Source organism: Lampetra planeri, chromosome 1, assembly GCF_965212315.1.
Source record: "Lampetra planeri chromosome 1, kcLamPlan1.2.h2, whole genome shotgun sequence".
Classification (NCBI taxonomy): Eukaryota; Metazoa; Chordata; class Hyperoartia; order Petromyzontiformes; family Petromyzontidae; genus Lampetra; species Lampetra planeri.
In genome coordinates this window covers 6332541-6356204 of record NC_136107.1, presented here as the reverse complement: position 1 = coordinate 6356204, position 23664 = coordinate 6332541, and the positions used below count along the sequence as shown (strand labels likewise).

The following is a 23664-nucleotide window of genomic DNA, read 5'->3' as shown; positions in this document are numbered from 1 at the left end:
ATACTCGTTTAAGTCGTAGGCGCAGTCGTGTGGGTTTTTTGGTGGGAGAACAGTGGATGGTAGCTCCTCCAAGCACGACGCGGGGAGTGGCGATGGTGATGACGATTATGAGAAGGTGGCGGTGCCACGGGGGGGGGGGAAGGAGCGGGTGCCTGGGCAGGGACGCATTTTGTCGGCGTCTTAGCCAATAGCTCTCAACCTTAGCATCACACCTCCCCTCCCCCGTCCCCCCCACAGCCACCTACCTCCATCATCACCCTACCCCGAACACGCTCATCGAATGAGAAGATTGACGTCCAACCTGCCCAGAAGAAGAAGAAAAAAAATGGAGGGCAGGAGAGGTGGGGCCTTATTTCACCCAGGCACGGAGCCGGGGGGGTGCCACAGGAGGAGCGTGGACGCACCGCGTGCGGGTAGTCGTAGGGAGCGCGGGTAGTCGTAGGGTGGCGGGTGTCTGCGCTCTGCTTCCGCGGGCTGCACACGGGCACAGCACGCGCGGGCTGCTGTAGCCACGAATAGCCGGGGCTGGGGTGCCGGTGGCCGCGTGCACGCGCGCGCATTGGCCTCCGTGTAAGTTTTTTTGCGCGCGGCGTTGCGAGCCAATTTCACGGCGACCTCCTCGCATGGCAAACGGCGAGAAATACAATCGGACGGTCAGACGGGGGCTGTGGAGGGATAACATTACGCGTCATTCACGCACGCACACACGCCTCGAGTGCAGGCTATCGTGCGTGCGGTTTAGGTAAGGGACGACAGACGCATGCGAATTGGATGAATTGACAGAGCCATCCGTCACACGCGCGCGGTCGAGAGACACGGAGGGAGAGCGAGAGAAAGCGATCGACACCTTAGGCGACACGCAGATCGCTTTTACGGTGACCGCCAGCGGCGAGTCGTGAACTGTGGAGCGTTGACCCCCGAGGCTGGGCGAAAGTTGGCAAAACCGCTGAAGTTTCACCGCGCCGGCCGCGACGATCTCCGCGAGCCATGGCCGAGTCGCCAGCGGCGCCGGGAGACGGTGGAGAAGCCAATGGATCATCGTGCGGGGACGGAATCACCCCCCGCGATCCACAGCAGCAACCGCCGCCGCCAGCGCCGCACAGGCCCACAGACTTCTTCATCGAGACCATCCTCAGCCCCGAGTTCGGGCGACGGCGGAGCGCCGATGCCGCCAGCGCTCCTGGTGCTGATGCTGGCAGCGGCGGCGGTGGTGGTAGCGGTAGCAGTGGTGGTACATTTGCCGGTCAGCGCGATGCCTTGCGGGGGGTCTTGGCAGCCGGCTCGCTGGAAGCCGTGGGCGCGGAGGGTCGAGTTCCGTCCGTGGGGCTCGGCGAGAGAGACGGAGGCGCGCCGCCCGTGGGCTCTCCGGCCGGGGCCTGTGGAGTGGGCGCCGGGGCCGCTGCGGGCGCGGACGGGCAGCCTCCGAGCGGGGTCAAACCGCTCATGTGGCCGGCTTGGGTGTACTGCACGCGGTATTCTGACAGGCCTTCGTCCGGTAAGTGTGCGTATTCCAACCATGCAAACGCACGCACGCACACGCACGCACGCGCGCGCACACGCGCAACAAAGCTCACCCGTATAGCCTTAACAGACTGTCGAAGCAAGTGCTGTTAGCGAGCACCTCATGAGGGCTGGCACGGTGAGTGGTCAGCACCGCGCCCAGCCGCCTTTGTCTCACCACTGGGCGATGTTTACACACTGCACCTGGTACTCATTTGAGACTCAGTCGACCTAGGGGAGGCCCGGGACCAGTTCAGATAATCGCCACCGGTGTTGGCTGTGAGTGGGAATCTAACTCGGGTCGCCGGGTTCCTAGCGGCAGCGTAGCGCTAACCACTGCACTACCGCTCCCCATACACGTGCACACACACGCACACGTACACTCCGACGCGCACCCACGCACGCACGCGCGTAAGAAGAGCTCCCACGCCTTGCTGCAGCGAGTGGAGTTTCTGCCGTTGGAGCTGCGTGCATGAGATCGCGTGATCGGTTTCGTGCCGCTTTGCATCGGCAGCCCCGTGTGCCTGTGCACACACGCGCGTGCCTGTGCATGCGAACGCGTGTGCACGTGCGCGGCTGGAGATACAACACCGCCGCTATGCGCAGCGGTTAGCGCGTTACATTACGAAACCCGGCGACCAGAGTTCAATTCCGACTTGAGGCCAACGTCTGTGCCGATTATTTGAACCGGTACCGAGCGTCCCCTAGGTAGACTCGGTCTCAAATGAGTACCTGGTGCGATCTGTAAACATCGCCACTGGGGAGACAAAGGTGGCCGGGCGTGATGTACGCCGTGCCGACCATCAAAGGCGCTCACTAACAGCACTTGCCCCAATAGTCTATTAAGGTTATAGGGCCGATCTTTGTCTTTGTATACACACGCGTGTGGCTATGCCTATCACCAGCAGCAGCAGCAGCCACGGTCAATCCACTGCTGGATGAAGGCCTCGCCAAGCCCATGTGTGCATGTATATTCAGCCTCGTATATGTCGTACTACAAAGGCGTAAGTGGATATGGGTTTATAGACTTTCATATATATACATGCCATTCTTGAACGTATGTGCACGCTACATGCACGCGTAATTCCATACGCCTAAGTGGGCATGTATATTTAAAGCTTTCGTGACTGCAGGGATTCATCTTCTTGGTTCTTTCGGTAAAGTCACGTAGAAGGGAAATAATAAAATAATAGAAATAAAACAATAAAATAAAATTGTCACGACGTTTCGGCCACAACGCAAGCAGCCGTCCTCAGGTGAAGAACAGAGCTGTCGGAAAGACAGCGTCTGAATGAACACCACCAAGCTTCATTCAGACGCTGTCTTTCCGACAGCCCTGTTCTTCACCTGAGGACGGCTGCTTGCGTTGTGGCCGAAACGTCGTGAGAATTGTATTTTATTATGTTTTATTTTTATTATTTATTATTTCCCTACTACGTGACTTTACCGAAAGAACCAAGAAGATGGGCATATATAGTTACACTGCACGCATTATATAAATGTGGCGAAATAGACGCATATGTTGCTACGTATACGTAATATCGTATATAGGTGCAAGCACACGTAGCTGTGTAAAATATCTTATCGATGACTCTCTCTCCGCAGTTAATCCTCAGCTTGCAATGTGTATACTAATATTGTTTATATATAGCGTCGATTTGTGCACGAATCGCAAGACCTAGTAATTAGGTTCGCCAATGATCTCATTGCACATACTATGCCATATTTTAGTAATAATACATTTCCGATTATTTACATATATATATAATCCTTTAAATGGTCAAATAACACTTTCCATAAACCAAAAATATATTTAACGAATTATTTATACAATTATAACATATATATATATATGATCGGATCACGTAAACAATGACTACAACTTGGCTCATCTGCTTTAGTCATATTTTAGCCGGAGAAAACAATCCAATTAATTGACAGCCAAAGTATCAACCCACTGCTGAATGATAGCCTTGCGACTTGAGGAGAACCGATCATGATGATAATTCTTAATGAACATTTAATGACGGTCGAACACACCGCGATTTTTATCGAAACCTATCCAAGCTTGTTGCCACAACACAACGTCAATTTAATTATGATAGGACGTGGCTAAAACCACGAACACGATTTGAGCATCGTTTTTAATTGAAACAAATTATATATCGAAGGGTATAGAGTTAATTTTTTCTCGAGAACACACCTCGACGATTGAACAACCTGAATTCACTCATGAGCGTTGACAATTTTGTCTGTTGCGCAGAACATGGCCCGTATAGCTTCGCGTTTTTCACTGCAACATTCAACTCTTAACTCTTAAGTACCCACTTTTTTACCAGATAAGGCACACTAAGCTATATAGCTTTTTAAGAAGCAACCTTGTCACAATGATAGCTCAACAGAAGTGGCTTATCTTGTGGAAATTGAAAGCATGTTGATTCTAAATGTGGAGGGAAACACCAGAGGTCCCGGGGAAAAAATCCACGCGACCACGAAGAGAGAGAGAGACCGCAAACTCAAAATATATAGCAGGCGGGTGGCTAGCACCACGCCCGACCGCCTTTGTCTCCCCAGTAGCGATGTTTACACACAGCACCAGGTACTCATTTGAGGCTGAGTCGACCTAGGGGAGGCCCAGGACCGGTTCAAATAATCGTCACCGGTGTTGGCCGTGAGCGGCAATGGAACCCGGGTCGCCGGGTTCATAGCGCAGCGTAGCGCTAACCGCTACACCACCGCTCCCCCCCTTTCAACAATCACACACACACACAGTACATGTCACGTCTCTGTCGTCGTACTAGCGTGAGGTGTGCACGAGGCCCGATGGGAAGGGAAGCTTCAGTGATTGCCTGCTGTCGTAGTGAAATCGGTTTGCGCGCGTTGTGCAAAGTTGCCCGGCGTATATTCGCGCATCTCGTGGCGTCGCGTTCACGACAAAGACGTCCTGTGGGGGACCGCACAATAACACTCGCGGCGCTCAGAGCCGCGTAACATCTTTCGCTGGGGGTTAGGTCCAAGCAATCGCAATAAACTTGCCGTAAATACTAATAATAATAATCATGGCAACATCGCCGTTGGCTGGGATAACCGCGCTAGCAGCTGAAATAATTTGACAACAATCATACGTGTTAAAACACTTCGTTGACAGTTTTCCAAGTATGTAGGAGCATCGGAGAGGTTTTAAGGACTTAATGGGGTCCGTTCCGTTCGAGTTCACACTTCTATAAGCCTTCTTGTGCCTCTGCGTGGTGCAATGATTGGAGTTTTGCGGTCACGTAAACGCTCTCTTAATGTTTTGTCATTACGTAGAAGAAACTCAAAGCGAGCTCGTGCCCGTATTTTTTTGGTATCGGCTTTTGAGTCGCAATACATTCTTATAAAGTAAAAAAAACACGGTTACATTTGCGTTGATAGAGACCACGGAAGGCGCATTACTTGGGTACAATTTAAAACGTTGGGTTCACCCTGCCCCTATACGGGCGCCAGAATTTGAACTTTTTTTTGTCGAATGTTATAATCACAAGCAGATACACGTGACTATATTTGTGTCCAAATGTTAAGACGTTAACCCTTCACGAAACCATTATTCGAATGAATGTCCACGAGCCAGTCACAACTGTCTCTGTGCACGTGCCCGATATGTGTTTGTGTCCGTGTGGATACTCTAATCAGATGCGCGCTAGTTACGACGATACTCTCGATAACAACTGCCCGTTACGATTTTTCGCCCGTTACTATCTCACGCGATAACGTCCTGCAATGTCGTACTGTCACTCAGTGCCTCTTGGTGGAGCGGTGGCGCAGCGGTCCGCACACTACGTTGCAGACTCGTTATCACGAGTTCCGTTTCCGGCCACAGCTAACATCGGTGGCAAAATGATAGCCGAACTGGTCCTGGATTCCACCCCGTTCCACCGAGCCGTACAATGATTAGCGTGGTGAAATATGGTCCCAACGACCCCCGAGAGAAGGAGGCATTAAATCCAGCAGTGGAATGATATATATTTTGCTGTCAAGAAATCAAATGAGTACTGCCCAGGGCGTTAGACAAAGTCCTAATAGGCGCACCAATTCAACGTATGAGCCGCGTTGGCAGCGTTACATTTGCGAAGTCCAACCTGAACTCACACAGCGACTGCAAACACGTGCGCAGCAAGAGACTTCACCGAGGGCGGCTGGGGGAGGCGGTAGTGCAGTGGCGAGCGCATCGCGCTACGAACCCGGCGACCCGAATTCGTTCGCAGCTCACCGCCAACATCGGTGACGAATATCTGAACCGGCCTTGGGCTCTTCCCTTTGGTCGACTTGGCCTCAAATGAGTAACTCGTGCGGTGTGTAAACCATCGGCACTGGGGAGACACGGGGGGCGGTCCGGTGTGGTTCCTGGAGACCCCCTCGTGTGCCGTGTCGGCACTCGCTCCAACGGTCTGATAAAGCTATACTGTATAAGGGATCTTAGTTTTCAAGTTTTATAGATGGTCTTATGCGTGTGTGTAGGCGCTACGTGTCTATGTATGTGTTCATACGTATTATTATTTCATTATGTGTGTAGCGGTCAGCGCGCTGCGCTACGAACCCGATTTCGATCCCCGCTCACGACCAAAATCAGTGACGATTGTCTGAGCCGGTCCTGGGCCTCCCCTAGGTCGACTCAGCCTTAAATGAGTACCTGGTGTGGTGTGTAAACATCGCCACTGGGGAGGCAAAGGCGGCCGGGCGTGGTGCTGGCCACCCACCCCCTCGTGTGCCGTTCTGCCCTTCATAGGTGCTCGCTAACAGCACTTGCCCCAACAGTCTTTTTAGGCTATTCGGGGGATCTTTGTCTTTTTGTATATACATATCCTGCCGTAATATACCGAGCTCGCTATGGGCATGCATGCACACACACGTATGTGTGTGCACAACGCCGGAAATGTTTCTTTAATCTGATCTTTTCCGGAATGGGGTCATTGTTCGAAACGTTAGCCCCTAATGAACGTGTCTGCTCTATGGGGCAGCAATAAGAATAATGTGGAAGGCAGTGGAGGCGTTTTCTGTCCGCTGCGCGGCCCCGTAATTACGCGCGCATGAATTGCGGGGCTCACGGGAGGTGTTTTCGCGAGTCACGTGCACACGACGCTCACTTCGCTTCTTGCGCAAGTCCGTGGACATAACAACAAAAGTTCGCTTGTCGGACCAGCGATTGATTTCGTCTGCGTGCGATATGGTGAGTTTGTCGTTTGAACAATACACAGATGAACTATTTTGACTTTGTTCAATACAAAAATAAATGTACATAATCGACCACGTTTCTAGCAATGAACCTTATGCTCTTAGGAAGGAAGATTTACAAAAACGTCCGGGATTATGATTTGTTTATTTGAAGGCCACAGTGTTATTGACGAATGCGAGTTTTATTGTTTTCATACATCGCGTCATTGTTTTAAATGGTTCCTGATTCCCTGCCCACACGAGGTTATCATTAGCAGCCATGATCAATCCACTTCTGGATAGATGCCGCCCTCCCCCTCTCCCCAAGCCGTCGTCAGCTCGCGCGATCCCACGATGCAACATTCCACGGAGCGCCTGAACACCACAAGCTGATGTGGATCGCTCCATCTCCTCGGTGGATGTTTCTCTCTCTCGGATGCGTTCCATCCCTTGGTCGTTACTCTGTCACTATTCTTGACCATCGGCCACGTATCCCTTCGAGTGACGCGTCCCGCCGAAGCTCCACACTTAATTGTATTCATTTATCCGCCGCTATTAACCAGCGTGTGTGCTCGACTCCGCGTGTTTCCCTTCTGGCCTCTCAATGTTGTCAGGAAGTCTATATAATCACGCGAAGAAATTGGGACAGCGCTCGTCAACTCCACATTCCCATGGCGAGGTCAGAATTGACCTATATCCGTAGTACGTAACCACTCTTGGATTCCCATTACGCGGTACTTGTGTTTAATGGCCCCGTGTTGATGATTGGCTGGGGGTCGACCCCGCCGCGATGGCGATTTGAACTGGCGGCCTTCGAGTCGAGATGTTCTCAGCACGGCAACGCTCGGGCTGACGACGACGATGCTCGTCATCGGCGCGAGTGTCGACCGCGAGAGAGGCCCTTACGCTCTATACGGCCTCTCGCGTCACACTCCACGGCAGGCTGACACTGCCCTACGATGAGCTTTGGGGATGGGGGGGGGACCCAAATTCGAAGGAGTTCGATTTTGGCTGTGCATTGGTGCAATCATAGACTCGACTATATTTCTAGCTTGTCGAGAACATCCTTAGAATTTGCATCGGTCACGATAGTCTGCATGCATTCACTGCTGTATAGTTTATCCCGTAGAACTCCGTTTGAAATGCACTCATCTCCTGTACATGCATCCGTGGTCGGTATGGATACACGGCACCGTCCATCGCTATCTCCAGCAGAGATCGTCCGACACGAGCACTTGAGCATCTTCTCAAGGGCGCGTGGTTTTAGCCGAATATTTTCTTCCGTAACGGCTGTGAACAAATGAGACGTAACGGGCCATCGGCACGCCACGCACTTCACGATGTGCCCCGTGGACGAATCTATTGTCCGGTTTTGGAGATGACGAGTCGCAGTCCGCTCATGAAGCAGCTCGTCTCATAGAAACAACTTCCCACTTTACCCTGCAAATTGTTGTTGCTGCATCATCGTTTAATTTAACCAGAAGACGACGTGATAATTTACTGCTTATATATCGCGTCTTTCATAAATTATCAAGGCGCTCCACGTCATGATTATGGGGGGTGGGGGGGGGTGAGGTTGGGAGAGAAGTTGCACCGAGTTAAATTAGAAAATGCATTCTGAAAGGGAAATGTAATTTTTTTTAGGCAGATGAACTTTAAAGATCCAACTGAACCGGACTCCGTGACAGCCTTGGGCAGAGAGTTCCACAGTCCGGGTGCTGCCACGGAAGCGAAGCCCCAGAGAATCGCCCATGGACTTGAGCTTCCTTCTGGGGATGCAAAAAAGATCCAAGTCCCGTCCGACATCAGAGTTCCCGTTAGTTAAACTTTAGGGGCGCGCAGCAACGTAAACCCCTATTGAGACGTGTGGAACTACGTCGCTTCTTTTTGCAAGGGCGACCTGTGTGTTTACGTGAGTGCAGCGAGTCCTGTAGATGGTGTGGTGACGGCCCAGCCACCGACGTACTCAATGCGATGCTATTGAGTGCTGCACTCGATATAAAAAAAAAGTGCGTGTAAGTCACGCGCGTACGATCTTTACACCATGGCGACTTGAATGCGTGTATATGTGCGCAGTATGGACCGTTATTTGAATATAACATTTAAAAATATATATATTTGAAGCCATTCTCAATCCACCAATGGATGAAGGTTCTTCCCCGTCACGTCAGTTATGGGATTTTTTTAAACATACTTCACCACGCTGGTCACTGCAGTTTATTAAGAACGGGGGAAAGGAGGGCGGGGTCGGATCTGGTATCACGTGCCACCAATATGAGCCGTGGCGTGGAGTCGAACTCAGGTTGCCGGCTTTGTAGCCCAGTGCGCCAACCGCGGATGCACTCACTGGTCGTAGACATGACGCGTGTGTGTGTAAACAGAGGCAATGCGGTGTGTCGAGGTTGCTGTACTCTTACACAAGATGCGTGTTGCGTTAACACATCAACACGCATGGATCCGGTGTGCGAACAAACGGACCGTTTAACGCATTTTCTGTGTTTTAATTAGACACGCATTGTGCGCGCGTGGCTTTGTGTGGGCAGTGGTAGCGCAGTGGTTAGCGCACGAACCCGGCCACTTCGAGTTCGATTCCCACTCATCGACCAACTATCGGTGACGATTATCCGAACCGGTTCTGGGCGCTCCCCTATATCGACTCAGCCTAAAATGGGTTTCTGGTGCGGTGTGTTAACATCAGCATCGCCGTGTCGGCCTTAGTTGCCTTTTCAAATCGGTGTTCAGGGATATATATACGGGGGATCTGTGCGGGTGTATATAAATTTACGTATACATTACAATTGTCTGTGTGTCGAGCGTATGCATTTCTGCATTACAACGATACGGATGTACGTAACTGTTTTATGTATTTCTGTTCTTAAGTATATCGGTCCCATGTGCATGTGCGCGTTGATGTATGCATTACATATATACCGATGTGCGTACTGTCTGTGCGCGCTTACAAGCACGTGTGTGTGTATATATATATACTTATGCATATCTAGAGGTCGAGAACATGTTTGTGAGATGTGTGTATATATATATACACGTGCGTCATTGTGTGTACGTTTAACATCTGCGTATGTGTATTAATTTACTCGTGCATGTGCATTGTACATGTCTAATGTGTGCGTGGATTGCCAAGCGTTTCGGTATATGCGTGTGTGTGTATATACGCAGTGCCTCGTGTACAATTGCCGATCATTGTTTGAGGCATCAGTGGCGATATTGTCAATTATCGCCGTATCCTCCTCTTCAACATTAGCCCATCGATAGGGCCCTTAATGCAACACGACGATACAAGCTCGGCGTGGTCACGTTTCATGTTGAAAACTGAACGATATTTTGTGGACGCGACTCCTTGTGTACAACGTGTGTGCTCGGATCTCCTGTAAGTGGTCCCGTATGTGTGTTCACCACGTTCTGATGTCCCGCGCTGTACGGACCCTCACCCACTGTGTGTACACGGTATATGTACCCACGTCTGAGGTCCGGTATATGTCCTGATGTCTGTATTTTTGTACGATGCGTGCAGGGTCATAGGCGTGTACGCTGTTTGTGTCGGGTATCTGTGTACTTGCGTCTGTGTCTATGGTGTGTGCGTGTACTCACGCGTGTGCGTGTGTGTGTGAAGTGAGTAGGGTGTGTGTGAGTGGGGTGAGGAGATGGGGGGGTGCGTAGGGGTGTGTGTTGGGTGTGTTTAGGGTGGGGGATGTTGTGGGGTGTGTAACTCTTAGCGTGTGTGGGTGTGAGGTGAGTGGGGTGTATATAGGGTGTGTGTGTGTGTGTGAAGTGAGTAGGGTGTGTGTGTGTGGGGCGTGAGTGTGGGTGCGTATGGGTGTGTGTGTGAAGTGAGTATGGTGTGTGTGTGTGGGGGGCGTGAGTAGGGGTGTGTGTGTGTGTGAAGTGAGTATGGTGTGTGTGTGTGTGGGGCGTGAGTAGGGGTGCGTAGGGGGGTGTGTGTGTGACGTGAGTAGGGTGTGTGTGTGGGGGCGTGAGTGGGGGTGTGTGTGTGTGGGGCGTGAGTGGGGGTGCGTAGGGGTGTGTGTGAAGTGAGTATGGTGTGTGTGTGGGGGGCGTGAGTGGGGGTGCGTAGGAGTGTGTGTGTGTGTGACGTGAGTAGGATGTGTGTGTGTGGGGCGTGAGTGGGGGTGCGTAGGGGTGTGTGTGTGAAGTGAGTATGGTGTGTGTGTGGGGCGTGAGTGGGGGTGCGTAGGGGTGTATGTGTGTGAAGTGAGTATGGTGTGTGTGTGTGTGTGGGGCGTGAGTGTGGGTGCGTAGGGGTGTGTGTGTGTTTGTAGAAAACTGGTTTCCCGAACTCGAGTCCACGCGACTCCCCACCACACGTGACGTCTCCCACATAGAAATTAACTCGTTCCACGCCGCACGCGCCCGATGATTGGTGAACCCTAATTTTGGCTTTCCCAGTCGCGGAACGTCGTGCCCGGAGCGCTGGACTCGCTCCCGGAAATTCGCGAGCTCAAATTACGGTGGGTCGGGGGGGGGCTGTTCACTATATCATCCCTCCGCGGTCGATAAAGTAAGCAGCACTATTTTGTGGTGAGTCAAATAGTGATCAGATGATTGATACCCTCTGGCTGTGCCTCCTAATTCATTGAAATACATTTGGAGCTGACGCAGTGAGCAGTGCAACTACTTTGTGGGGATGTCGATTATTCAACCACTGACTGAGGGCCGCAGGAACTCACCATGACTTCGTTTCGATATTTATCTTTTTCAATTAAACAAAACGCGCTATAATCTTTCGTCTCTTACAATTTTCAGAGTCCTATTCGTTGGTGGCCTTTGAGTTTTTTTTTGTTTGTTAAACCTGTCGGGCCCTGTGCTCGGCAACCTCTTAAATAACAAAGGGTCCCGTTTTGAAATGTCTTACGTTCAGGCCCACAAGTTAACAATTTCAGATCCATACATATATTTTTCAGTCGACAAGCCTAAAAACAACGAACACACATTGCCTCTCCATAATAAGGCTGACTCAGCGAGCCATACCCGGCTTGCAGAGCGCCAAGGAAGACCCAGGGTTGTTAAAATATTGGAGAGGCTAGTGGTAAAAGTAAGGGGGTCTCTCTAACGTGACAGTGTAACGTACAGAATTGCAGGCCTCGTGCGTTGCACCTCCTAGACGCTGTTAAAAGGGAGAGTGGATGACACGTGTGGTTTTGTAGAGAAAAAGCGGCGGTCGGTCTTAGGCAGAGGAGCAGAGGGTAGGGAGGTCTTGAACCTGGACTTGAAGAGTAAGTGGCAGGGAGTCAACGGACTCGAGCTGCTGATTACGGTGGCGGCAGAGGAGCACAATCGATCTTCGAATGGGGGGAAAGACTGATTGACATAGTCTACATAATTATTGGGGTCAACGGAAAAAAACGGAAAAAAACCAAATATATTTCAAAAACACTGGTTTCTATGCTTTAATAATATAGTTATTAATATTGTTATGATACTTATGGGTTATTTTTTCTAATTGGCCTATCGGCGTTCGTCGTGAGATGCGCACAAACAACAGCACACGCCGGTGTGACGTGACAATGGTGTTTGTTGTGAAGAGGTCGCGACCATCGTCGCTTCTGGTGAACACGCGGGGCCCACGCCATGAGGTCGTGATCACCACTCACGGCGCTAGCTGAGAGTAAGACATACAAAGATCCCCCGTATAGACTTACCAAACTGTTGGTTCAAGTGCTGTTGGCGAGCACCTAAATGAAGGCCGGCACGGCACACGTGGAGGTGGGTGGCCAGTACCACTCAGTTCGCCGGGTTTGTAGCGCAGCGCTAACCACAGCCCCACCACTCCCCGCAAGAGTAAACGCACACACAAACACACGCACACACATTAACTCATTAAACACAAAAAAACACGCGTGGTAATGACCGAACTTGTGCTGTATTGCATCCAGTTACTATTCCCGAAATAGAAAATGCATTTAGAGTTTTACTTAGATTATCATTGGCAATTCATGTGAAATTCAGATACATTTATAAATAGTGGGAAATTGCAAATCATACAATTTGCATTTATGAAAGCCACCACTCATTTCATTCGGAGACTGGTTCGTGGCATTGGGATGGGGGGAGGGAGGGGCGAGTTAGGGGGAGAGATTGGAGCGGTGGCGCAGTGGTTAGCACTCAACCGGGCTACTATAATGAAGTCGATTCCTGCATTTGACGGCTCGCATCAGCGGCGAGTGACATCCAAACCGGTATTGCTTGGGCATCTATCCTTTCTCACCAACCCGACCTTAGAAGAGCGTGGCGGAGCATAGTGGAGGGAAAAAATCACCACGACCGATGGACACTTCGTAGGGGGTTGAAGCATTCATCCAGCAGTGGATCGACAAGTGACTGTCCGTTGTGCTAATGCGGACTGGCGGAACATAGGCCACGGGCAGGAGGCGCGGTGGAAAAGTAACTCGAGGGGTGCTGGGGTGGTGCAATGTTAACTATCTCGCCTGGTATGCAGGAGCTCGTGGGTTCGAACTTCGACCTTGACGCCTGTTTATTTGGAGTTTGCGTATCTCTCTCCACGTGGTCGCGTGGATTTTTCCTCGGGTCATACGGGGTTTCCCTCCATTTAGAAATATGCGTTTAGCGTATTTGGCTGCTATAAATGCCCATGCGATAAAGCCACTTCGTTGAGCTGTAACTTCTGAAAAAGAGCTACATAGTTCAGTGGCCTTCATCTGGTAAAATAAAACAAATAGTAAAAAAATAGTTCCATAGATGAACTGCTCGATAATGTGGTAAACTTTAGCCGTGTTAATGCACCCGTCTAAATGTAAATTCTGTAAACATGGAAACATGTATTTTATTGACATGAACATGAACGCAAAGTTGGTGATAATGTTATATTTCTAATATGCATTGTAATCGGTTGCCATACAGTCGCACACGGTGAAGGAGTGACATATATATATACCTATGGCATATATGTTCATTATATATATAAACCCATTGCATCATAGATAGCCCCAGAAACAGTCTGTTGGTATAAGAAATCGCGTGAAACTCGGTGCCCGCGCGAATTCGCTGCAAATCCTCTCTGCTCGTGTGATTTTTATTTTTTTATTTCGGATACGCGACCGGTGGTGCAGAGACGACGACGCAGGGGGGGGGGGTTCTCTGGCTTCATACCGCGCGCGCACGCACGCGTCAACCCACCCGTTATAGAAACCTGCCAAACACCTCGAGACGACCCTCCTGCAGGATATATCTTGATACTCGGTGAGGATGCCTCCTCTCTCTTTGCGTGGAAAAAGGTAAAACCTCGACTCTTAAACGGCGCACTGCTGTTTTGTTTTAAAGACCCACCACGCGAATCGATATTTCGGGGTTTTAATGACCAACACGGTAACGGGATTAGAAAGTAGTTTGATCGAATATTGGTGAACTACTCTGATCACAATTAGCAGTCGTTTAATCAACTACAGACCGTAACTTCGGTAATGCAGGTGGCCGATTACAATTCAACTTGGAGTCCTCCGACGCGATCTTAGTTCCGATGTTGCCTCTTCCTCCATACGGATTGCAGTGATGTCGCTGTTCTGATTCTGTTGCTGATGCACCACGGGTCTCCCTTGCAAACCTAGCTGGGTAACTGGCTGAAGGATATTTTCATCTAAAACTCGTCGTCCTTCACCGGCACCTCCAGATTTACCACGGTTGGCTACGTACGGTGCGAAAGAATTTCGACATACATACAAATACACATTGAATTGATTTTGGTCTCAATACGCATATTGTCCCACCGCGCTCAATGGTGGTGCATGCGTGTCCAATAAATAGGTCCGTGAGTGAGTGAGGAGTGCTGACGTCAATATCGCGAGATGGGGCGTCTCGCCCTGTCGCGGTGTCATTAGTCTCAGTTCGAAGCGCGGTGGGCAGACGGGCTTGCGGGCTACAGCTGCTTTGGAGCAGATGGAATTCGTTCATTACGCTCGATCACCGGTGCCGCCGCCGTTACAGCCCCATGCCTCGCGCTAAAAAGCCTGTGAGTTCAACTCCCGGTCACGTCGCCGTGGAAGGAGGGGAGGGGGGGGGTGTAAGTAAATTCGGCCTGTCGTCTCTCCCATGATCGATAACACAGGCGGACCTCCACCAACCTTTTGGTAGAAAGTCAACACCGCGTTCGTCCACCTGTCCTGTGCGGAGATCGCCCGTCTCACCACCACGAGAATGTGGAATTTCCACCGTTGGCTCAATGCCACCGTCGAGCAGTTCCAGAAGATCGTCGCCCCCCCCACCCCCCCATGTGCACTGCGTGCTCGAGTGCTCTGAGCAGCGTCGGCTGTAACCGCTCTGGGCGAGCGTCCACTCCACTTTCGGCGCTCGCTCACACACACACACACACGTGTAATGGCGTCTCTCTGCTGCCTTGTGGTCCAGTGACTTATGGAAAATAATTTCATCGGGATGCCTACACGAAAGAAGGGCAAAACTTCGATCATTTTCACTCCACTCTACGAAAAATGTCACTTTGATCCGTTTCATCTTCATCACAACTTGCGCAGGCACAGGCTTGCTACACAGGCAATGGCTACTTGTGTAGAAAGGGATGTGGGGAATGCATTGACATGCATGCGAGAATTTGACCCCACGTGGTTTTTCATACGACCGGTCAAAGTGAGCAGTTAAGAGCGTTCACTTAAGAATATTTATTTCCAAACAACGCGTATTAATAAGACACGCTGGCCACTGGGAGAAGACACCAAAAGCGGCTGAGCGTGGTTGCAGGTCACATCACCACCCGCTCATGGGCCGTGTCGGCCTTAATAGGCGCTTGCTAACTGCAATTGTCTCTACGGTTGACATACATACACACGTGGGGAGCGGTAGTGTAGTGGTTAGCGCGCTGCGCGACGAACCCGGCGACCCGAGTTCGATTCCCGCTCACGGCCAACACCAGTGACCGGTTATCTGAACCGGTTATTTGCCTCCCCTAGGTCAACTCGGCCTCAATCAGTACCTGGCGCGGTGTGTAACCATTGTCACTGGGGAGACGATAGCGGCTCAGGCGTGGTGCTGGCCCACCCACTCGTGTGCCGTGCCGGCCTTCATAGGTGCTCGCTAACAGCACTTGCCCCAACAGTCTGTTAAATACTATACCGGGGGAGCTTTGTCTTTTGCTTTGCACCAATCGACGTCTTTTAGTGCTGCCGTTAGCCACCCGAGTTCGATCCCCCACTCACGGCGAGCAGCAGTGCGACCGGGTTATCTGAACCGGTCACTGGGCTTCTTCCCCCGAGGTCATCTCGGCCTCCAGCACCTGGCGCGGTGCGTAAATCGTCGCCGCTGGAGGAGACGGAGGCGGCTCGCGCTTAGTGCTCGCTGCCCCCCCCTCCCCCTTCGCGTGCTGTGCCGGCCTTATTGGGTTGCTACTCCATAACAAACGACACTTGCCCCAACAGTCTGTTTAAAGACTATGGGGGGGGGGGGTCTTTGCACATCGACGTGTGTCCGTGTGTTAAAGGCCCACAGGCAAAGCGAGACGTAGGTCTTCCACAGTCGTTATTAACGAATTAATAATTCACGGCGCTTTGTCATTTCACCGCGGCGTAATTGCCTTCGCCACGTGCCGTGCGGGCGGTCGTCATGTGGGGGAGGGGGGGGGGGTGACTATACTTCACCACGCTGGTCAATGCAGGGTGGCTGAAGATGGGGCGAATAGCAGGACGTGTTCAGACATCACTCGCCCCCTGATGATATTCGTCCTCGGCCAGGAAATCGAACTTAGGTCGCCAGCTTCGGAGCGAAGTGCGCTAACCACTGCGCCACCGCTCCTCCGTAATAAAAATGGAGCACATTGTCCTTAATCAGAACAGTGCACACAGAGCAATGACAGTTGTCCGAAACGTATCCTTAGTACAAGCATCATTGTCGATAGTATTATTTATTTACTTCGCACGCTAAGATCAATGTCAAAAGCGAGAGTCGGTCTCGGCCTTGTGCTGGAGCAGCGCGGGGAACGCGCGGGTCACTTCTGCGTTCGATGTGCGAGCGCGCGCGCGCATTGAACGCGGGCAGTTCGCCGCGTGCTGTCACTCATTCGTGTATTGCGATGCTTGCTATACCACCTATCCTACCTCCAAAACCGACGTCTCCTTTAGCAAGAGAGACCTGAGGGATATCACGGGGACAACACAGCAGGCGCGTGGAGCAAGACCAACGATGGTGGTCGTCTTCTCTTGGGTCGTCTCGCCCCGGCATAGAAATGTTGGCATTTCCATCACCAATACTGAGTGTGCAGATAAAGCACAATTTTGCACGTGTATACACTCAGAATTCGGTCCCAGGATGGAAAAAAAAAGTCTTTCGCCTTGGATATGAAGCAATGGTCACAGGAATATATGGTAATCTCTCGACTTTCCAAGTTGGATAACGCCATGCATTTTAATTCGACAGTTGTATTTCCATCGTGTCTCGTCAGTTCAACCAACCAGCTGCATTGCCATGGAACCTGCCGCCGGTCATTGTGGTGCCATTGAGACTTTATTCATAATGATCTCATCTAATACTCGTAGCCTACACACATACATAAAAAAACAACGCTCCCCCGCATAGCATTGAAATACTGTTGGGGCAAGTGTTTGTTAGCGAGCACCTAATGAAGGCTGGTACGGCACACGAAGGGGTGGGTGGCCAGCACCATGTCCGAACGCCTTTGTCTCCCTAGCGGCGATGTTTACACATTCACACCAGTTACTCATTTAAGGCTGAGGGAACCTAGGGGATGCCCAGGACCGGTTCAGACATTCGATACCGATGTTGAACAGGAGCGGGAAGCGAACTCGACTTTCTAAGTTTGTAGCGTAGTGTGCTAACCACTACACGGCCGCCCTCCACATTTAGACATACACGTGTATACATGCATACACGTACGGCAATTGACGTATAACTGGTTTTGTAAACAGAGTGTGTCTATGTTGTGTGCCTCTGGGTGTCTGTGTTGTCTCTCTTTCAAATGTACTTCTACTTGATGACGGTTGCTTGTGTTGCAATCGAAACGTCGTATTCTATTATTTCTTTTCTTTTCTTTCTACGTGACTTTACCGAAAGAACCAAAGGAGTAATTCCTGCAGTCACGAAAGTTTAAAATCAAGTTTGGTTCTGTAATTGTAGCATTAATTATATTTAATTGTCTCATTGACAACCATTTTGTAAAACGTTTGCCTGTACGTGTTTATTTGCGTTATGAGTTTGTACTTTTTTTTATTTTGGCGTTACAATAATTGTTTTGATTTCCAAATTTGTATATGTCCTCCCGTATTTTGTAACACACTTTATCTCCCAGGTGTATTTTGAAATGAAGGACATATGCATCTCACTCGAATGCTACCTGCAGGTTATCTCTAGCGATCTCCCACTCAGAATCATCATCTTGATTTAGACTGGAGGAGGAATCCGATGAGCTATGAAGCTCTTTTTCACAGATGTCGCAATCCACGGCAGGTTGGGTGCTGCAGAAGTCTCTCGCACGCGGAAGGTTTGTGACTTCAATTCTGGCTTGGTGGCCAGCACAGCCCATCAATTAGTCCGTGGTTGATAAGCGAGTTCCATGTTGCAGGAGGTCAACCGTAGTCGTCGTATATAGAGGCTAGCCTCAACCGCAGGAATGTTGAATTTCTACCACCGATGGCTGAGAGTCCTGAACGGAAAGGAGGCTTCACCACAATTTTGTTTTCGAAGCAGGGAGACACTTGGCACGTAACACTGTGAGGTAAGATGATTTATTTGACAAAATCCTGTTTCATCACTCGCACTGTATGAAGCGATGAGAGAGTGAGTGGTGGCGTAGTGGTTGGCGCACCGCCCCTTGGCCACGGCTAGCATCAGTGGCGAGTGATATCTGAACCGGGTTCTGGTCCACTCCGCGTTCATCAACGTGCCGTAACCAGCAGAGTGGTGAAATATTGTCAACCTCTTTCCCACCCCCCCCTCCCCCCCATAGCCGTTATGGCATGGGAGGTCTGCATACAGCAGTGGATAGGTACAGGCCTGTAAACTACACGTGTGTTATAATAATGTGTAGTATTTGCTATACGTGCAATCTCCAACTACATTCATAAATTGCAAACTTTTGTCAAACTTGAACGGACAATTATACAATTAATAATAACACGATTTATAAGCGTATGTATGATTGAAATCAATCACTCTTATCTCAATCAGGGTTCTAATGCGCAGGGGTATATAACACGACCCAAGTCGATACGAGGATACATACACTCACTGACATATTAAAATCGTAGTGCTTCTATCTATGCACACGTAGGCACACGTGTACTTGGCATGGACAGGTAAAGTATGTACAGTATACATAAATTACCATGTCGGACGTTTGTTTACGATATGAACACGCTCCTGTATTTCCTGACCTCCCACTCAACATGACAAAACACCGTGTTCCAGTACAGTGAACGAACGCTGCCATAAATAGAAGAGCAGTGCAAAGCGAGTGGCCTGACGTTTCGGGTAATGCGGCCTGTTATGCAGCATCGTACTCCGTCGCAGAGATGAAAGAAGCGAGGACGTGGTTTACGAAAGTGGCGTTGCTCTCGAGTGTGCAGGACGGTGCAACTGCGGGGTGGGGGGGGGGGCACGGGATAGAGAGGACCAGCCGCCGGTTCTACTTCGAGGAGGAAGGCGGACATTGGGTATCGGTTAATGCGTTGCACCGTCAGGGCCACCCCAAGTAGCTGCGCAGTGCTGTGCCACTGTGGCTCCGAGGTTGTCCGCACAACGGACTGTGAAAATCTTGAATTGAAGCTTTCGTGACTGCAGGAATTCATATTCTTGGGTCTTTCGTTAAAGTCACATCGATAGGTTCAAATAACAAAAACTAAGAAAAACTAAAAAATAATGTAAGTTGTGGACAGCCAACCCGACGGTGGCTGGTTTTCCCTCATCAAAACTCGACACCATAGAGCTCGAAGTATTTATCACCGTCATCACCAAACCAGTGAACTGGAACACGTACACCAAGCTCTCAAGATGAATGGATATTCAGACTACGCTATCCGTAAAGCTATCACCCCAACCGTTGGGAAAGAACCATCTGAGGACCCATTCAAAACCATCACCTTGCCATACATAGCAGGGGTCACTAAAAAGATTTCCAAAAACATGGCCAAACACAAGATCTAGGTTCGATTTAACACAGTACATAAAATTCGTGATCTGATCCCATCTCTGAAGGATGTGATCCCTGACATGCAATACCCCGGCGTCTACGAACTAAGCTGTGTCTGCGGCAGTAGTTACATTGGGGAAACTAAGAGACATGTCTCGGACCGTGTTCGTGAACATAAGGCAGATCTGAAACACGGTAGGACCAATACCTCGGCCGTGGCTGATCATTGTTTTAATGCGGTGGGTTCACACAAAATGGATTTATCTTAGACAAAGGTACTTTGCAAGCCCACTGGCTATCAAAAAAGATTAGTTAATGAAGCCATCCATTTTTTAGACACGGACACAATTTCAACCGAGAAGATGGGTACAAACTGAGCAATCATTGGAAGGACGATATCAACCAGTTGAAATAATAATTGGCTATGATGTTCCCATCCTACCTGCCGATGTTAGTTGTGCTTTACTCCCATTTCAAACTTGCGCTTTCACAGTCACTTCGCGCGCCGACCCCTTGGTTGCGGCACCGCATTCTGACATTAACTTGCTAATTTCTCTTCAACATGCTAATTTTCACCTGGCAGCCCTTTGATTGGTGGAAAACCAACCACCGTCGGGTTGGCTGCCCACCACTTACATTATCATTGGCTGCTGACATTTGGGCTACGCCCATTTCAAACCCTTATAAACAGTTTGCCTTGGAAGCTAACCCCCCTTTTCCTGAAAACGACCGCTTGTGTTGCGATCGAAACGTCGTACTTTTTGGTTATTTTTGTTATTTTCTTTGAACCTATCTACGCGACTTTACCGAAAGACCCAAGAATACGAATGTGCAAAACTGAAACATTCTGGCTCGTCCTGCCTGTGCCATGAAACGAAAGCGCAGCACCTAAAACAACGGCAATTGTCTTCATTGTTTGCACACCAAAGTTGTGAAAAACATCGACCTCGCTGATCCGACGTTATATTAATACGTATAGAGCTCACGTTACTCGAGTGTCATAACGGGGGGGGGGAACCTGACCCTGATTATGAATAATTGATGAACAGGAAAGAGTCTGTTTTGACTATCAGATCTCAAATCGCAATATACGTTCAGACCTGTTCCCCCTCTGTATGGGCATTTTGGGGCAATGGTTTTCAGCAGAATAAATAGAATTAACATCTCGCCGCGGTGGCGAGATATTAACTACCTCGCCTGGTATGCAGGAGGTCGTGTTTTCGATCCAGACCCTGACGCCTGCTGTATATTTGGAGTTTGCGTGTTCTCTCTCTCTCAGTGCTCGCGCGGATTTTTCTCAGGGTCTTTCGTTTATTTCCCTTCATTTAAAATCAACACGCATTTAGAGTATTTGGCTGCTATAAATTTCCACATGATGAAAAGTCACTTCGTTGAGCTATTATTTGTGACCAGGTTGCTTCTGAAAAAGAGCTATGTAGCTCAGTGGGCCTTATCTGGTGAAATAAAGAAAAATTGTTAATAGTTTAGTTTTTAACAGGCCACGCGCTGCTGCTGAGCCTCTGAAAGTGGAAACGGCACGATCCAAAAACGTTCAGCGAGTAAACACGTTCAGCTTGAGAACATTGGTCCGACATGCCTATTTAAAAGCCATGGACTAAAATGTTACTTAGATTGTTGTAGTTTATTTCTCCCATGTTTATTCTTTATATTATTTACCATGTGTATGTCTTTATTATGTATCACCCATAATCCAGCCAGATCGCGAATTATAATCATATTTACATGAAAACTAATAATACGGTTACAATACTGTGATTAAAATTAATAACGACAATGTTTTTTACTTATCCATGATAATCTGACCGATTGTTACGACTTTTATTTTGACACAAACGCCACTGCAATTGCGAAACTTGGCCACTTCCGTGAATGAGAATTCTGCAGCGATATTTTCCTGCGTGACTTTAATCCCCCCCCCTCAACCCCCATTTAACAGCGGGGCTTCCAATTCGTCCCCTTAAAGCGCGGGGCGCACACAAAGCGCATCCGCGATTCTCCAGTCTCTGAGCCGCGAGAGTTTAGTATTCCCCTCTATCTATGACAAGTGGTGGTTAGCGCGCACTGGGTTATGAACTCGGCTACCCGAGTTCAGTTCCAGCCGATGTTGATGTAGAAGATGTGAACTACTCCTGGGTCTTTCATCCCATCCCCTAGCCATCACCAACCCCGCACTGACACAGCGTGGTGGCGTCTGCTTCCTCTGCATATGGCTGATGTAAGAGCAACAGCTATAATTTTACATCGAGGTGGTTGAGCCCAGATGATTGCGTCAGTAGTAGCGTAGCTATGCAATCGCTGTTGTGATTATTCTGCCTCCTTCGTATTTGTGAATCTGACATTGAGTCCTTCTGTGTTTTCTATGGTTCTAGTCTGGGTAGTGACCACAGTGGCGGTGGCGCACTGGCGATGTTGTTTAAAATTTTCATCCGCCACGCTTTGTGCGAATGCGCTTCGGGAGTTGTGGCCCGTGAGCTTGAAATATAACAACCAAACAAATCCCCACCGTGAGAGCGACATGCCGTGGGCTGGTGCAGCATTATCATCCAGCAGTGAATTCGCCGCGTGGATTCCGCACCTTCGATCATCACGATTGGCTACGTACGGTGCGGAAGAAGTGCAACACACATATACACACACAATAGACCGTGCGTGTGTGTCAGCGAAAGTGACCCGGCTCCTCCTCACCCCCCACCCACTCACCACCCCTTTGTGTTCCCATCCCGCAGGCCCGCGGATCCGCAAGGCGAAGAAGCGCGCCGAGGGTGGCGGCTGCGAGCCCAAGCGGCCGCGCACCGCCTTCACACCGGAGCAGCTGTCGCGCCTCAAGGCCGAATTCCAGGCATCGCGCTACCTGAGCGAGGCGCGGCGCCAGGCGCTGGCGAGGGACCTGCAGCTGAGCGAGGCGCAGGTGAAGATCTGGTTCCAGAACAAGCGCGCCAAGCTCAAGAAGGCGAACGGAGTGCGCAACGAACTGGCGCTGCAGCTGCTCGCGCAGGGCCTCTACAACCACTCCACCACGTCGCACGCGGGAGAAGGAGACCGTGACGAGATGAGCGACTGAGCTGGCGAGCGAGCGAGCGACCGAGATGGTCGAGAGAGAGAGAGAGAGGAGATAGAGAGGACGGACACCTTAAAACAATCTCGCCACGGGACCCGCCGCGGGAACGCGGAGTGAGTGGGGTTGAGTTGTGAGAGCCAGCCCGGCCACCGATGAATGGAGGCGCACGGCGGCTGCGCTTGGCAGCAGCATGACACGACGGATATTATGAGAGCCATTAGGGGGCTGCAAGACGCGGCGATGGGGAACGGGGGGGGGGGGTGATGGGGGGGGGTTAACGAGGGTTGGGGGAGGTGAATAGGGGTGGGGGCCCTTGTCTCAGGCCGGGTGGGGGGGGGGGCAGCGTGTGTTAAGCGAGAGCGGGAAGCCTTGTCTCTGGAAGCGCTAATTTAATTGGTACAAGGAGCGCTAATGGACTCGGAGGCACCGAGCTATTCCGCAGCCGAAGAATAAGATTCCACCGACGGGCCCTGTCTTGGCATTGACGGTGATGGTTATGATGCCAACGGGGGTGATGATGACGACTAATCACCTGCTGGATCCTTGGCGCATTTGCAAGACTCGCTGCGTGTACTTTTTAAAATGAACTTATATTATTCAACGACACCAACCAACGGCAAGAATTAATGTAGTCTTGCGAATTTTTGAGAGCGATTGTACCGGTTGTATATAATAAGAATAATAACGGCGATGATAATTATGATGGTGATGAATCGAAGTCGAATCCCTTCGCACGAGAGAATTTGTCCGGCAT

General features: G+C 50.2%; 1 protein-coding gene across 1 annotated transcript; it reads left to right on the top strand.

Moving 5' to 3' along the window:
• The first annotated feature begins 932 nt into the window (after positions 1-932).
• EN2 (engrailed homeobox 2) lies at positions 933-22958 on the top strand. Its single transcript, XM_078615673.1, has 2 exons — positions 933-1501; positions 22579-22958. The coding sequence occupies exons 1-2, from the start codon at positions 988-990 to the stop codon at positions 22911-22913; spliced, it is 849 nt and encodes a 282-aa protein (XP_078471799.1). The 5' UTR covers positions 933-987; the 3' UTR covers positions 22914-22958.
• The last annotated feature ends 706 nt before the right edge of the window (positions 22959-23664 follow it).